The sequence below is a fragment of the Pithys albifrons genome, chromosome 1, assembly GCF_047495875.1.
Source record: "Pithys albifrons albifrons isolate INPA30051 chromosome 1, PitAlb_v1, whole genome shotgun sequence".
NCBI lineage: Eukaryota > Metazoa > Chordata > Aves > Passeriformes > Thamnophilidae > Pithys > Pithys albifrons.
The window spans coordinates 34,853,616-34,869,867 of NC_092458.1; the positions used below are offsets into that span (position 1 = coordinate 34,853,616).

Below are 16,252 nucleotides of genomic sequence, written 5' to 3' on the forward strand. Positions count from 1 at the left end.
AGAGTGAGACCTTGGGAAAGCATGTAATTGAAGCTGTGGTAGGAGAAATGTAAATGTCAGACACCAGACATTACTTCTGGTTGATTTTTGTTTTTTAGTATTTGCATGAGGTTTCACAAAGATAAATATCAAGTCCAACATTTGGGCTGGAGTAGTCCAAAGCAGCAATTAGTTGTAAGGAAGACAGAAGTCCTTTTTCTCCTGTACCAACTTCTGAGACATACAAAAAAAAGAAAAAACATCTGTAATGTACATGACTGTATGACTGGGAATAAAGTGGGGTTTATGAATTAGGAAAGTGATTAAATTATCTCCTTTCCCCTTTTTTTTAAACTTATCTGACTATAGGAAACTTACTGCCATGACTTTATGGTCCTCATTTTTGAAAGCCTCCTGACATCCATTTTTTAGGTGCCTACTAAAATTTTCATGAATTGTAATTATTAAATTTATTTTAAAAAAAAGTCTTTCTGGTTAGTAATTAACAGTAGTGGGATGCAGCTTCTCCCAAACTGCAGCCCAGGAGGCCAACCATATCCTGGCCTGTGTCAAAAGAAACATGGCCAGCAGGTCAAGGAAGGGAATTCTGCCCCTCTGCCTCTCATGAGACCTCACCTGGAGTGCTGTGTACAATTCTGATGCCTCCAGCATAGGAAGAACATGGAACTGTGTTATACTCAGACCTACCACAGATGCAGCTTCAAGTAGACTGTTGTCTCATTTATTTGGATTTGCACTTGTAATGCCACAAACCAGTTAGCTTTGAGTTTATTGATACTTGACTGTTTGAAAAAACCCACACTGTTTTAAAGAAATAATGAAATTTTCAATGTTTTCCCTTTTTTTCTCCTATTTGTTCAGTGACAGGCTTACAAGTGGAGTAATATTCACAGCCAGAGTTACTTACTTTGAATGTGCTTTTCTTCAAACTTCCTGTTTTGTTCACACTTATTTAGCAAGCGGGAGCTAAATGGGTAAAACTATATTTTTCTCAGTTTGCCTTTTTTTTTTTTGCGTATTTTTGTGCTTTCTGTTCCTTTATTGGAAATTAAGACAGATCCAGAAATCTGACTGCACCTCATGGGGTGAGTTGGGATACACTACTACTGTTACTTCTGTTACTGAGCTTGCTACAGCCACCAGAGATTGAGCAACGTGGTGCTTCAGGGATCCCTGAAATAGAATGATAAGACATAGTTTACTCCTTAAATGCTTCCTGTTGTATTTGTTTACTGTGGGTTTCTTTTTGTCTTTGCAAAGCAAAGATATGTTTGCTATCCCTTTCTGATCTGTATTTTTCCCAACGTCCCTTTGTTAGAGGAGATTGTAGGTTTCTAGTCTGTTTTTCCTAATTCCCCAAAACAATTGTGCCTAAATGTTTCTTTGGAATTGAGAGACGTTAAGCTGTTGAAAAAAATGGTTTCAGGTGGAGGTCTGAAGGACACATATAAGTTCTCCCTTTTCTGAATGGATATGTACAATTAATTTTTCAAAAACTTAAAAGCCATATTTCTGTATGTGTGTGTATTTTCACTTTCTGTTGGCTGAGAATGTGTCCATTTCTCTGCCCTGTACAGATAGGGACGTGGTAGGTTTGTTTGGGGGGAGTTACTGGCTGTTTTCATTTGTATTTGCCCATTCAAAGTGTATTAAATAGCACTCATAAGAGAATGTTGTCAATATTTTTTCCAACATTTAGATAAAGAAGCAATTGTGTGGAAGAGATTTGATGTGTATATTTTGCACAAATACTTAAGGGGTTTATGCATATATATATGTGTGTGTGTGTGTGTATTTGTGTATGTGTTTTAGTGTTGACATATACCTAAATAAGTAAGCAGCGCTTTTTACTCTTCAGCATTTTCATGAAACACTTGGAATCCAACCTGGAGAAACACGCTTATTTCTAAATGGCCTTCATATTGACTTGGATTTTCATGATCCCTTTAGGTAAGGTGGTACATCTTTGAAGATTACAGAATTACTAATAAAAAATGGGGAAGGTGTTCTTATGGTGGTAATCTCATCTGTTGCATTTTGGGGGACCAGGAACTGAATACAGCATTTTCTCTTGGAATGTGTTTTCTGATTTACTTAAAATTTTACAACTGGCCATGTAAAATTAATTTGGAAATAGAGGAATCCAACATGTATCTCTAAAAAAAGTGGGAAAGGCATGTTTTATTGTAAGTTAAATGTTTTGTATCCCTGTTTCTTAAAAATTATTAAAAAAATTGTAGACATTAAAGTTACATGCCCAATACCTTGAGTTATTTTTGGGCTTTCCTTTTTGGTATAAGAATTTTTTTTCTAATTTATGTAATTGTAGTATAATTATTTTGAGTGTGATTTGCTTCTTTTATGCATGCACTCAAACCACAAACATTGTCCCTTGTATTCTTCTCTGTTGTCAACAGCAGGACAAACAGGACTAGTTCAAATTTGCCTCTGATGACCTGCAGTCTGTTAGTAAATGTATTGATTTGTCAGAGTCTATAATTACTTCTTTTCAATTTTTAGTTCAAAATGTCTTCTTCTCCATAAAGATTCTTAAACTTTCTCGAGTTTAGCATTTATGTTTGCAATTTTTAATGACTTTTTTCCTCAGCCAGAGTTTTGAGATGGAATCACCTGCCTCTTTTTTTGGTAATGATGTGTTTTTTTAATGATAGTGCTAGATTTAATTTCAGCGTATTTTAGAAGAAACCTCAGTAGAGAATAGAGAAAATTCAAAATGAAGCAGGAAAGAAATGAAGGCAGATGTAAAACGTTGCCATATGTGTTCTACAGTGAAGTAGTTCAGGGTTTGTTTTAGTCTCAAATTTCAACTTTCAGATTGCAACAGATGTTCCAGAGTCTCACTGGGTTTTCTGGGAAACTTTACAGGTGTGGCTGTGTGTTTCATCTGTGCTGTTTTCAGGGTTCTGCACTGATGCAGACCTAGAGCTCATCTGTGTCTCCATCACTTGCTGCCTGCTTCCCTATCCACTTACAAAGCTTCCTCTTAGGGTACCCCAGCTTGGGTTTCTGCCTCAGACAGGACAGTGAAGGAAACAACCTTCCACTCTTCTGTCTTGCCATGCCTTACTAAAGATGGATAAAATGGCTTCATATAAAATAAATGTAAATAAACAAAAGAGCTGTATAATCTGTTGTAATTCTATTTTGATATAAGATAGAGACATACACAGAGAGTGTTATTAACTGATGTTCTTTTAAACATTAGGCTGTGGGAGAATATAAAAAGAACAATATTTTTAAGACTATTAATGTGAGGATTATTTTTAGTATGAAAAATAGTTTTTATGTCATGACGAGTTCTGTGTGGACATGTATTTTATCTTCCTGTAAAAGTGTCTTAGAGACTCTTAAGCTGGAAGGAAAAGTGATGCATGGCCTTCATGAACTTGGAATCAAAGAGGAGATCCTGAGTAAATTTATGAGGTTGCATATACATCCTACAGATAACAGTTATGCACTAGATATTCGTCACTCATCGATAATAGTAAGTACTTAATTATTTATTTAAATATTACATATTTGATAATTCTGTGTATGAGACAACTTATCTTTTTGGGTAGTGTAATTGAAATACTAGTCCTAAGATCATATATTGATAAGCAGTTTATTTTGGAGGGTAAGGTAATATTCCTTCAATATATTTCAGGAGTAATTTTCTCTAGCTTATACCTTACTAAAATTTTAAGATGTAGGGTGTTTAAAAGTAAACAGAAATACATCCAAGAGTAGTTGCACATTTACAGCTATAGAATTTGACTTTAAAGCAATTAATCTAGCTACCTAATGCTACATAGTATCTTCATATTATGTAGGACTACTAAGTGTAGTTTGCAAGTATGATAAGTGAATTGTGGACCACTTAAATATATTTCATTTCTAACTGTCCATGGCTGGGCTTCTTACCATTCAAAATATATGTAGGTTTCATTACAAAGGTGTTATGCCAGTGGAAATGACACTCAAATATTTATTTTTTTAATCTGAAAGAGCCATTTTTCACTCTTGTGCTTGCCAAGGCTTGCACAGAAAGGACTAGAAGAACCAATTGGCTACATGTGAATTGGTTCTCTTGGTATATCTAAATTGTTGTTACTGTAGTTTATAGATAAATACTGCATTTGGATTACAAGATGGTTATGCTGTGTTATACATGTCGATGTGATACATTGTTATGACATTTGTATTGTGAAAGTAGTTTCTACACTTGAAATTATTCACCTTCTTATACACAGTACGAATGGTCGTTTTTCCTTTTCCATCCATTAATAGTTTCATTGTGTACTGCAAATAAAAACAGTTTGATTGGAAAAAGATGAATTTTGGAAGCTCCTGTCTGTTCCTGTTTCAAAGCAAAAAAAAAAGGAAAACACTTTATTTTATTCTTTGCAGGCTTTCTGTTTCCATGTGTTCTAAAATACTGGGTTTATGCCCATGTATTTTACTCATTTTTCGGTGAGTGTTTTTTAAATGGCTGCCTTTTGTGTTTCAGTGGATTAATAATATAGAACAAGATCCCAGCTATAGCACATGGCCTGCAAGCTACCAGGAACTGCTAAGACCCACACTTCCTGCAGTCCTACAGCAGATTAGACGCAATTTACATAATTTGGTAAGTTTGGAGAGCTGAGTTTTCTTGCACAGTGTATGTATTACTATGTGGACAGACAATTTCTTAAAAAATACATGCTGGATTTGTTACTAAGATTTGTTTTCTGTGTAGATCAGCTAATAATAGGGAAACTGCTTTGTCTAGTGAGTCTCATGTGGTTATTAGTCTGATATCCAGACTTGGGCACAGTTTTGTCAGGAGTTTCTATGTTCCCTTCCAAACTATGCATAGATAATTCACTACTATCAATGAATTTTCTTCATAGTATACTACTGAGTACTGAGGGAACTGTCCTGGGTTTAGAAATAGTGAACTGAGGTACAAAATATTTACATTATAAAGCATATCAATTATGAATGTCCTGTAGCCTAATTTTTCCATTGTATATAGCACTCTGTATCACCTAGTAAGTTAAGGAAGCAGCTATTGCTGACTTAAATTAAAATTTAAATTACAAAAGACAATTGTATGAACCATAGAATCATAAAATGGTTTGGGTTGGAAAGGACCGTTAAAGGTTATCTGGTCCAGCCCTCCTGCAGTGACTAGGGACATCTTCAACCAGGTTGCTCAGGTCCTCATCCAACCTGTACTTTAACAATTTAAATGGTGGTCCCTTCACAGCTTCTTTGGGTGACCAGTTCCCCTGTGACACTTTCGGTGCCCCACTGCCCTCATTTCTTCATAGTCAATCTAAATCTGCCCTCTTTTAGTTCAAAACTGTTACCTCTTCTTCTGTCACTACTGCATAAAAAGCCTCTCTCCATTTTTTTTTATAAATCTCCCTGCACTCATAGGAGAGGTGCTCCAGCCCTCTGATTGTTTTTGTGACCCAATTCTGGACCTGCTCCAACAGGTCCATGTCTTTCCTATACTGAGAGCCCCAGAGCTGGATACTCCAGGTGGAATCTCACCAGAGCAGAGCAGAGGGGCAGAATCACCTCCTTTGGTTATGTTTCTTTTGATGTACCCCAGGATGCAGTTGGCTTTCTGGGCTGCAAGCACACACTGCCCTAACTCATGTCCAGCCTCTCATCCCCCAACACCTGCAAGTTGTTCTCAGCAGGGCTGCTTTCAATGCATTCATCCTTCAGCCTTTATTAGTAACAGGGAGTTGCTCCAACACAGGTGCAGCACTTGAGAGTCCCATGAGCCCAATTCTTGAACTTATCCAGGTCCCACTGGATGGCATTGTGCCCTTCTGCTGCACAACTCAGCCTGGTGTCATCTGCAAATGTGCTGAGGGTGCATCAATCCCTTAGTCTGTGTCATTAATGAAGATATTGAGTAACACTGGTCACAATACAGACCAGGTACTGAGCTGTTGACTCCGGATGTACTCTCTGGATGCAACCACCCTGCCGAGGTTTTACCCTCTGAATAGGCCCTCCATCAACTCCGTTTCCCTCCAGGTTAAAGAGAAGGATGTTGTGGAGTACCACATGAAAGGCCTTACCGAACCCCAGATTGGCGACAGCTGCAACACTTTGCTTGTCCATTGATGTAGTTGTTTAAAGTGACATGAAGTTCAGTATATAAAAGGGCAATGAAATAGAAGCAATATATAATAAAAAATTCATGATTCCAACAAAGCATAAGATGCGTGTAATATGAAGTAGATTATAGTATGTATTCAAAGTTAAATTTGTTATACGTAACAGCTATATTATAGAAATCTGCAACATATCATTTAACTATAATCTGAGGGGGGGAGCATTTAAAATTTTTACAGTTGTTCTGTTACATTTTATCTACTCTAGCAAATATGATGAATTCTAAGGGGCGTTTGCAGTGCAAAGCTGAATAAATAAGGCACAGATGTCATAATTAAATCTGTGTAAGGATAATCTATCTATGCAAACACATCCCAGTTTTAGATTCTGTGCATGCCTGAAAGATCTGATTTTTATACTCCAAGCTACAGTAAAGTGAAAGAGTGACTACAAAAATATGTGAGACAGGAAGAATTCTTTCCCAAAGCTCCATTTTTTAATTAATGTTTTAAGCCAGTATATTCTGTTTATTTATTTTTGTTTGGTTTTCACAACAGAAGAGAGTCATTTATAAGATCCTAACAGAAAAATCAGCATTATATCCTTTTTAAATGGCACAGAGTCTTTCAAAGGAGAAAAGCAGTATCACTTGGTTTGAAGCTTAATAAATGGTTAAATCCCGTTTTCAGCATTTGGTCCAAATTTATCAATTCTGAAGTTATTTTCATTTATGCTTTTAATGTTTTCTTGCAATGAACGCTCTAAAAAATTGAAAGTAGTTGGGGTACACAGCTCCTTTGGAAGTTAATGTTCTTAGATTTTGTCTGAAAAAAAACAGTTAAAACAGGCATCAAGAATAAATATTGGCTGCATGATTATGTTTTTTTTTCTTAGGTACTTTTTGTTGATCCTGTCCAAGAAGATACAGGTGATTATATGAAAGTGGCAGAATTATTCTACCATTATAATGTACCGCTTAGGTAAGGAAAACTGAAAGTCTTGAGGAAAAGTCTTTAAATAAGGTTGCTTTCCTTCTTTCTTATCTTCTATCTTGCTAGGCAAAGTTACAAATTCAAATGAAGTCCAATGCAACCACATTCTGATAAGACACATTGGTTACCCCGTTGTGTCAAGCTTACTCAGGTATTAAGTCTTCTTAAGCAAATAGATTGCAGGGGATAACTTGCTTGAGTGTGTGTATAATGAACTGCAAAGGTCTGATAAAAATTACCTTGTCAAATAGTCCCACTGGATGCCCTTGTGAAGTTGCATTGTAATAAAAATACTCTGTAAGTAAAACATACTTTGATGTTGGTTTACCTAATTTTATTTTTACATAAATACTGAAAGACTAAAGATTATCCTCATCAAGTTTTGAATTTCTGAAAATTAGTTGTCTGTGTCTGAACTAGACCGCATTTGAGATAGAGACACTTCTATGGAACAGTCTGGTTAATCTGAGATGCCTGCTTTTAAGAAAAAAAGAACTGTTCTCAGAAGTAAGAACTGTTTTTTTCCACAACTTATGGAAGGTTCAGCAACATGAACTCCATGTTGAATGTTTTAAATCTTCCTGTGAAGTGCTTTCTGTTTCCTCAATAGCTTACAGGTTTTTCATTTTTCTTTAAAATTTTAGTCTCTGATGGTTGCTCTGTTTTTCTTAGTATTTTATTATTCAATTACAAAAACCACAATGGAGGACAGATATTAGTTGTCTGTGCATTTTGTCACTACCTGGGAGACAATATTCCTTCAGTCCTTGAGGAGAATATAGCCTAGAACGTAATTTGCCTTTTCTGATACATAACAGCATAAAAGTATAGCCAAACTGGGTAGGAGTAACCATTCATTTTGATCAGTCTGCCTACTGCAAGCCACAAGGAATTGTCTTGGTATGATAAAAAGAATAGAGGAACAGGGTTCCTTGGCTGTGTATTACCCGGCATTCGTGCATTTAAATATCAAAGAATTCTAGACCCAGATGTGGTTTTTAGCAATCCTCAATGGGTTTCTTTTCCACAAACCTTTCTGGTTTTCCCTGAAATTCATGTAAAGTTTTAGCAGCCCCAGTATCCTTTTCCAGGTGTTCTCACAGTTGAACTATGTGATATATGAAAAACTGCTTCATTTGTTAGGAGCCAGACTCTCAAGTGCTTAATTTACTGTCTCTGCATCTCAAAGAAATGGGAGACTTGAGTCTCTCTCTCTCTCTCTCTCTCTCTCTCTCTCTCTCTCTCTCTCTGAATGCCAGTCATGATTTTGTGAAGCTCTGTTATGTTCAGCTGCACTGATTTCATTCCCTAGGTTACAAGATACTCCCTTCCTGAGAATTGTTCCAAAGTTTGTTTTGTTTTCTGAGTTCTCCCCTGAACTTTCTTAGTTGCAATGTATCTTCTCTGAGATGAGAGCAACAGACACATACACAGTCTTCAAGATGTAGACAAGTCATGGGGTCCTATCCTGTCATATTTAGCTTTGCTGACTGTTCCTATGGCATCCAAGTGATATAAGTCTTCAGGAAAAGATATTTGCAATAATGAGATATAAAAAACGGGAGAAACAATTAGTTGTAGAACATGGTGCATCTTTATGCACTGATTATTATTTATATCTTTTTAGAAAACTTGTATTTCTTACATCCCTCTGTCCTGTGAGCTAATGCAAACCTGGTTATCCTAAACACCCGTTTAAATGATTTTATACTGATATGACTTTTAATAGCCTTAAAAATTCCTTTTAATAGCCTTAAAATATCTGATGTGAAGTGGCTATCCAAATGAAAATCTGACTTCCTAAATCAACTTAGTGACTCTAACTATCAAAGTCCTCTGAAGCATGGGCTTAACCTCACACATGATCATGTTGTTGCAGTAGCTGCCATGTGTCATGAGACAAGTAAGTGTCTCATGTTCTTGTAGCAGCTATGACAAAGCTGTACACTTTGTGAAAATATTTGCGGGATGCACAGTGTTTTGTATAACAGAAGCCAGATTTGGGTCTCTGGTAGTTCTTTAGAAAGACTGTAATTCTCTTGTTCTGTCTTACAATTTGTGTCTTTTTGACAGTAGGCATCATTTTTGATCTTTTAGCCAATGGCTGCATAGGGAACATTATCCAGTGCTGTCTTATGTGTGGCTAGGAATAGGCAGCAGCTTACACAGCTGTAGTTCATAGATGGCTGTGGTTGTGTAAGCCAGTTAGCACATTGTTGCGTGGGTTTGGTTGATGTTCAGCAGCAGAGGCATCTCTATGCCAAAAAATAAATGTAGAGGAGAAAAAGTTGAATAGCTGCTTCCATAGGGATGTCTCATGGAACAGTCTTTTGGTGTTGGGTTTGTTTTGGGAAAAGTGGCAGCTAAAGGTAGAGGATTTTGCTGCAGACCTATGGATAAGGTTAGCTGAAGATACTTGGAAGGATTCAAGGATGTGCTCTGGAAAACTACATAAAGTTGATCCCCAGAGTGCTGCAACAGCAAAGTATTCACATAAATCTCTATTTCTGATAAAAGTATTTGGCTTTCACCACCTTCTTCCCATTGGTCTCTCCCATTATACAAGCAGGTTTAATGTTAAAGTGCTGGGGTTGCACTTCTAAAAAAATTTGTTGATACCAGACAGTGGAAGGCTTGGAAATGTTTATAAGGGTTCTGATGGCTTTGGACGCACAAAGTTCCAGATGACTGGCAGAATCTGCCTTCCCAGTCTTCCATCTTTTAATGCAGACAAGTATGTTCATGAATAGGCATATATTTTTTCTCTTCAGAATCTGTATGTTCATGGTTGTAGATGTGCTCTGTCACTTGAGACTCAACAGAAGGGTATTTCTTGTCCTTTCCTTATACCAAGTATGATGTGGAATTGACTGTAACAATCAGAAGTCCTTTCCAGTAGTGTAGTAGAGACCAGAAGGATCCTTATGTGTTCTTGGCAGGGAACATAACTTAAAATATCCTCAGTTTTAACTCTCCTGGGTGTTTAGTCTGGAAAAGACTTTGGGCTTTAGTTATTATGCCACTATTTGCAGTCTCTTTGACCAGATTGTCTCACTTCTCAAAGACTTTGTTCCCTGGAGAAACAAAGGGACTTTTAGGTTTACTGGATGTAGTTGGTTTAACCCAGCTGGCAGTGAAACCCCTCAGAGCTGCTCTGTCACTGCCCCTTGGTGAAGTGGGAGAGAGAATGAAAAGAGTAAAAATGGGGGAACACATGGGTTGAGATAAAACCAATAATTTAATAGGTAAAGCAAAACCCACATGCACAAACAAAGCATAACAAGGAATTCCTTTCCTTGGGCAGGCAGGTATTGAGCCATCTCCAGGAACAGGGTTTTCATCCCTACATGCTGGACAGATTACCTAAATGCAAACATCTTGTTCTTCTATGTTGGTATTAGAATATGTGTGAAGCAGATATTGTTTTAAAATGTGTGTTCTCTGTTTGTTTATAGAATTGGAATTGTTTTCATTTTAAGTACAAAAGAAGAAATTGATGGAAATGAAGATGCTGCAATAGCTCTTTGGAGAACTTTTAATTACATTGCAGAGGAATATGACACCTTTCAGGCCTTTACCTCAATAGTTAAGGTTAGTTCTTTCACAAGAAATCACCTTTTACTTTTTTTTTTAATTTATTAATTTTTTGCATAGTGTCTTGGTTTGAGGGGAAAAAAACCAAAATGTTTACCCACAAGCAGGGGAGGGGCCTCCTCCACGATAATCACACCACTCTTTATCAAATTTAAGAAAAGGAATTTTAATACCAGAAGGATAACTGCTATATATATATATATTTATATGTAAACAGACTAGTGCAACCCACTTCCCCAACACCACAAGAGAAAGAGGAAAAAAAAAAACAAACAACAACAAAACCCAGCAGGTTTTCCTCCAGGAGGAAAGTTATACTTAAGCAGTGTCAATGTCACAGTCCGGCTGGCTGCAGAGTGAGTTCCCAGTAATTCCCAGTCCCTCTCCAGCGAGACAGACGAGTGGTTAGCTCTCAGATGAACTCTGTGTCTCTTGTCCCAGATGAAGGAAAAGAAAGCTGACAATGGGGAACCACCACATGTCCTGCAAAAGCAGCTGCAAACCTCTCTCTCTCCCGGGTCACTGCCCCAGCCGGGGCAGGCAGGCTGTGACGGTGCAGGCGGTGGTCGGTGCAGGCGGTGGTCAGGCTGCAACAGAGGCCGGGATCCCAGATGCAGGAACCAGGAGAAACAGCAGCGGCGAGGAGAAAAACCAGTGTCTCAGCCAGAAGCCCCAGCAGTGCCAGCAGAGCGGCTTCCCTCCTCGGCCATCACCGCTCGTCTTCTGCCGAGCTAAGAAAAAAAATGTCCCCAAAAAAACAAAAGAGACAAACCTGCCCCCATCCAAGTGATCAGCAGTTAACTACTTCTTTTGTTAACTGCTGGCATGGGCAGTTAGTGGCAGGGGAGAGAATTTACATAATAATCCCAAAATACAACACATAGTTAGGATCTTGCTACCTTGTGATAAAATGAAACATAAGCATTTTCTTTATACAGAAGTAAAGTATTGAAAACATTTATAGCATTAATATTCTGTAGAATTATTTGCAGAAACGCTTTCCTTCTCCAGAAACCAACTTGCTATCAACAGGCTATCTTCAATAAGATAAAAAAGTAGATGCACGCCTTAACAGCTTTTAGTATTTTCTTATGAAAAATTATTCTGTATTATTTAAGTTGATGCAATGGCCCTGTCTTTGTTCTTTATTTTTGGAGTACAGGGATTTTAATGTCACTTAGTAGTCCCATAAGCTTTGCAAAATCCTTGTTTTTTCTCCAGTGTAGAAAGTGAAACAAAATAAGGTAATTTCCTTTTTTTTGATCATGCTTGAGCTGTTCATGAGTGTAAAAACAAAGGAATACTCCAGGCTTGCAGCTTAGAGAATGAGACAGTCTTTCTTTATGAGAGAATGCAGGTTGTTGTAAAGACAGGAAACTCAGAGATCAAAGATGACTGGAGGAAAACTAAGTGACCAATCTATGTAAAGGCTCTGCAGGTAAAAATTATCTCTCAGAATATGGCATTAATGCATAACATTTTTTTCTTGCATTTCTTTTCTATTTTTCTGTTTAGAAACTGATGTCATGGACAAACTTAGAGAGCTTAAGATGAAAGGAATTGAAGTAACTAGGAATACCTTGGAAAAGAAATCCACAAATGTTAGGGAGCTGACATGCATGGGTGACAATTTTCCATGACCAGATCACAAAATACAGTTTACAGTGTGTTTTTTAAAATTTTGTGTTCCTCTCTTTATTTCATAATATAAAAAGGAGGGGATGATAAATATAATTGAGATAGCAAAAATACAATCAATTAAATACAGGTTTGAGATACTCAGAGCTATAGAGGAAAATGTATTGTTCCTCATTTGGAAAGAAATGGATTCAATGTTTTTCACTTCAAATTTCTATTGTATGTTTAATGAAAGTAGTAAAATATTATGCTGTGAAATAAAATAACGTTGGTAAGGAAAAATTATCACTGTAGAAAAAAGTACCACTGACCAATTTAGGCTTGGATTAATCCCATATAGATTCAGGCACGTACCCATGATTAGGTAGTTTATAGAAAGACCTTAGGTTGCTTCTCTAATTAGTGGAGAGAAATAACCTTTCACATTCAGCTCACATAAGTGTGTTTCCTTTGCCACTTCAGTTTTAGAGTAAAGGTATAAGAATACATTAATCAGAACAGTGCTCTGATGAAAAATTGTGCATATGTGCAGTGGTTATAATTGATAAAGAAATATAAAAACTGCAAAATAGCAGTATAAAATTATACTGATACAAAATCTGCTAGAACACTATAAAAATATTAAACTTACTTTATTGTTTATTTACTTTTATTAATTTTATCAAATTACGTTTGACAACTTGGTACATTTTTAAAATTTCTTTCTGTTACAATTTTTACAGATGTACCATGAAGTGAGAGATGGAAATGTTCTAACAGTAGATGATGTGAAAGATGTCCTTAGAAGTGAATACCCCAATGCTGATGTTCAGAGTATACTAGGTGTTCATTCTGAATATGATGAAGGAAGGAAGGTATGTTGATACCCAAGTGGTAAGAAATACTGCAGTGCACAACTTAATGTATTTGCTAAGCTGAAGGGTTGCTAAATGCTAAAGTAAGTAGATACAGCATCTTTCAGTCAAGTTTTTCTTCAGCCACCATTCAGTCATTAATGGAAATGTTTCAAGGGTTTCTGCATTACTACTCTCACTATGAAAATTTACTCTTGCCTGCTGCATTCAGGAGCATAAGGATTTTTCTAGTAGTCAAGGGGTCTTTCTCATGCTATAGAAATTGTTTAACTGTATCTCTGGATGATGAGCTGAAGCCTGTCTTCTAGGTGGATCATTGCTTTCTTTAATTGTGCCTTCTGGTTTGAATCTGCCCTGAAGACAGCTGGATACAGTTAGGAGAGGAAAGTCTCCCATAGAGAATATTAAAGGAAGAACAGTAGTCAGCCACCAGGAGGAAATCTCTTGTACAAGTGGGGTTAGTGGGACTGTGATGAAGACCCAGGAGGAGACAGTGGGATGGCAGAAAGATGAACACATAGATACTGCAGGAAAACATGAAAGGATGCAGAATAAGAAGAGGGAGTTAGTTACAGTCCATCTTTATTTCTGTGTCACAGAATTTTATCATTTTGAGGAAAAAATAGCTTGTTCTGCTTACTTATCAAATAAGACTTCAGTTTTGAACATTGTGAGTTTTTTACAGTACTTTCTTTGGGAAAACCAAATTTTGTCTAAGGATTTTTCTCCAATTTTGTTTCTTTACTTTTTTTTTGCTAAGAAATGAAAGACTGTTTCTCAGCAAGATAAAGCAAGTTTAATACACCACATGTGGAGCTATGATTTCTCTTGTCATTCTGTTTGAGAGATGAGTCCCATCTGTCCTCTATGGTTTCCTAACTCTTCCTGTTCTGTCCCTGCTACTCACGAGAAGGTGTGACAGTGAAGAGTGCTTGGAGATTAGAGTTCATCGTCTCTTGATATTAATTTCAGTTTTTGAAACAGTCAGCCACAGTCTGTTTAATCCTGTGATATTTCTCATATGATCAGGCAGGAGCAACCTTTTATAAAAAGAGTGGCCTGGGCCCATTGCCTCAAGTGCTGTTTAATGGTGTGCCCTTTAATAGAGAAGAGATGGATGCTGAAGAGTTAGAGACAGTTATTCTTCAGAGGATTATTGATGCCACCAAGTTCTTCCAGCGGGCAGTGTTCATGGTATGTTCAGCATTTCTGAATGAATGCAAGATATATTTGGCAGTGAATTGTTTGAGTTATGTTTATCTATTAAGTTTTTTATAATGACATGGCTTGAAATTAGTAATATCTCACCCGCAGTTACGTTTTTACATTAATTTGTGGTCATGGTTTTGAAACAGTACATTTAAATTATTCAAAACTGAAGGATCAACTAAGCATGCAGTCATAATGTGGAATTTTTCAGCCAGAAACTGAAAATGTCCTGCAGTTGTTCATTGAAAAGTGTGTGTCTGATATTTTGAAGTACTATCTGTGTGATATAATTTATGTTTTTGACTTGACACTGTCTAGAACTTTGTGTATATAGAAACTTTGAAATCAGTTGAAAGACTGTACAAATACTTGGTCTTTGTCTTGAGACTACAGAAGTACAGATTTAATTTTTTCCTCTTACTACAGGGTTTGCTAAATGATCACATGAATGCAATAGATTTTCTTATGGATCAGAGCAACGTGGTTTCCCGTATAAACCCCACTATTCTTGGAGCAGAAAGAAGATACATACATTTCAGACCCACATCTGGTAACTACTTTTGATGTATTGGCTGATGTTATGATTTTTCTTTTTTTTTTTTTAAGTCTAACGTTTCATTTTACATTTTGCAGTTCCATTTGGTGTGGAAGACTTCTCTACTTTCTCCTTTTTGGACTCACAAGATAAAAGTGCTGTAATTTCAGACAACATGAAGTACTTAACAAAAAAGGGTATATTAGTTTTCTGTATGGGTTATCTGTCTATCTGTGTATGGGCATTATATTGTTAAGTTGTTGAAATTTGCCAGTAAAATATCCTGAATAAGTCAGTATCCCAAGGATCTCATGTAAATAAGCACATTTCCTAATATCCCAGTACCTTCTTTCAGGAGGCAGATCACATCCTAATATTATAAGCATAATTTATAATTACCAGGATAGTTATTTTAGAATTTGTAGTTTTGGAATGGGATGAATGTCATGGCTTGTTGTTGTTTTTGGTTTCACAGACATGATGTTAAAAAGCTATGCAAAACTTTTGCAGCCTTGGAAACAGATGCAGTTTTCATGCTAATATGGTTTTACTTGAGGATATTGGACAGTATGCAGTTTTCAAGTTACTCTTAGTTGCACCATTGCACCATTATCAAGTACAGAATAGTCTTTGTAATATCTACACCAAAATTAGGTATTTTTATAATTTAAGGAATAGTTGATTATGTATCTTATTTATTAGCATAGTTAAATAGTTCAATTTTGCTCTATGAAGCTTTGTCTTTCTGTAGAAAAGAAAATACATATTGCAATATTATAACTCATTTATACATTTTATACTTAAACTCAAATTTTTTGTACATTTGAAGTATTTTTTATGTAAATCATTCTTACTGCATATGCAAGTACTTTCCCTTGGAGTTATTTTGCATGGAATTTTGCAACAGTCTGTACCTTATTTACTTCTAAGAGAGGACAGTTAATAACTGCTCACTTACAGTACTCCATCAAGAGACAGAATAACCCTGTTAACATAGTGCTGTTCTTTCAGTGATTTTTTTTGTGATAGTTACAGAGTTTTTACTTATTCTGTTATCAGAATTAAATGCCAAATAGTTAGATTTCTTCAGAATGAAATTATTTGGCTCTATTCGATTTTGTGTCTTCAACCATAGGGACATCCCAGCTAGCTGTCAAATGACTGGCTTTAAGTCTGTAGGCTTATTTAAGATTGGGATCTCTTGTGTAAAATCCATAACCTTTAAACTGGAATCTACATTTCAAATCTCTGTCCCCAGTGTGTTTCTCTAGACCACAGCAACAGTTAATAATAACCTCTTCCTAGAA

The 16,252-nt window shown here is 36.4% G+C and overlaps 1 protein-coding gene across 2 annotated transcripts in view; it reads left to right on the top strand.

The window, feature by feature from the left end:
• UGGT2 (UDP-glucose glycoprotein glucosyltransferase 2) overlaps nt 1-16,252 on the top strand; it is an 88,600-nt gene that overhangs the window by 33,526 nt on the left and 38,822 nt on the right. For both annotated transcript variants that reach the window (XM_071549358.1, XM_071549368.1), the window contains exons 11-19: nt 1,859-1,950; nt 3,355-3,505; nt 4,511-4,630; nt 7,018-7,103; nt 10,571-10,706; nt 13,070-13,201; nt 14,231-14,395; nt 14,837-14,960; nt 15,044-15,142. In XM_071549358.1, coding sequence (XP_071405459.1) covers nt 1,859-1,950; nt 3,355-3,505; nt 4,511-4,630; nt 7,018-7,103; nt 10,571-10,706; nt 13,070-13,201; nt 14,231-14,395; nt 14,837-14,960; nt 15,044-15,142 — 1,105 coding nt within the window. The remainder of the gene's footprint in view (nt 1-1,858; nt 1,951-3,354; nt 3,506-4,510; nt 4,631-7,017; nt 7,104-10,570; nt 10,707-13,069; nt 13,202-14,230; nt 14,396-14,836; nt 14,961-15,043; nt 15,143-16,252) is intronic.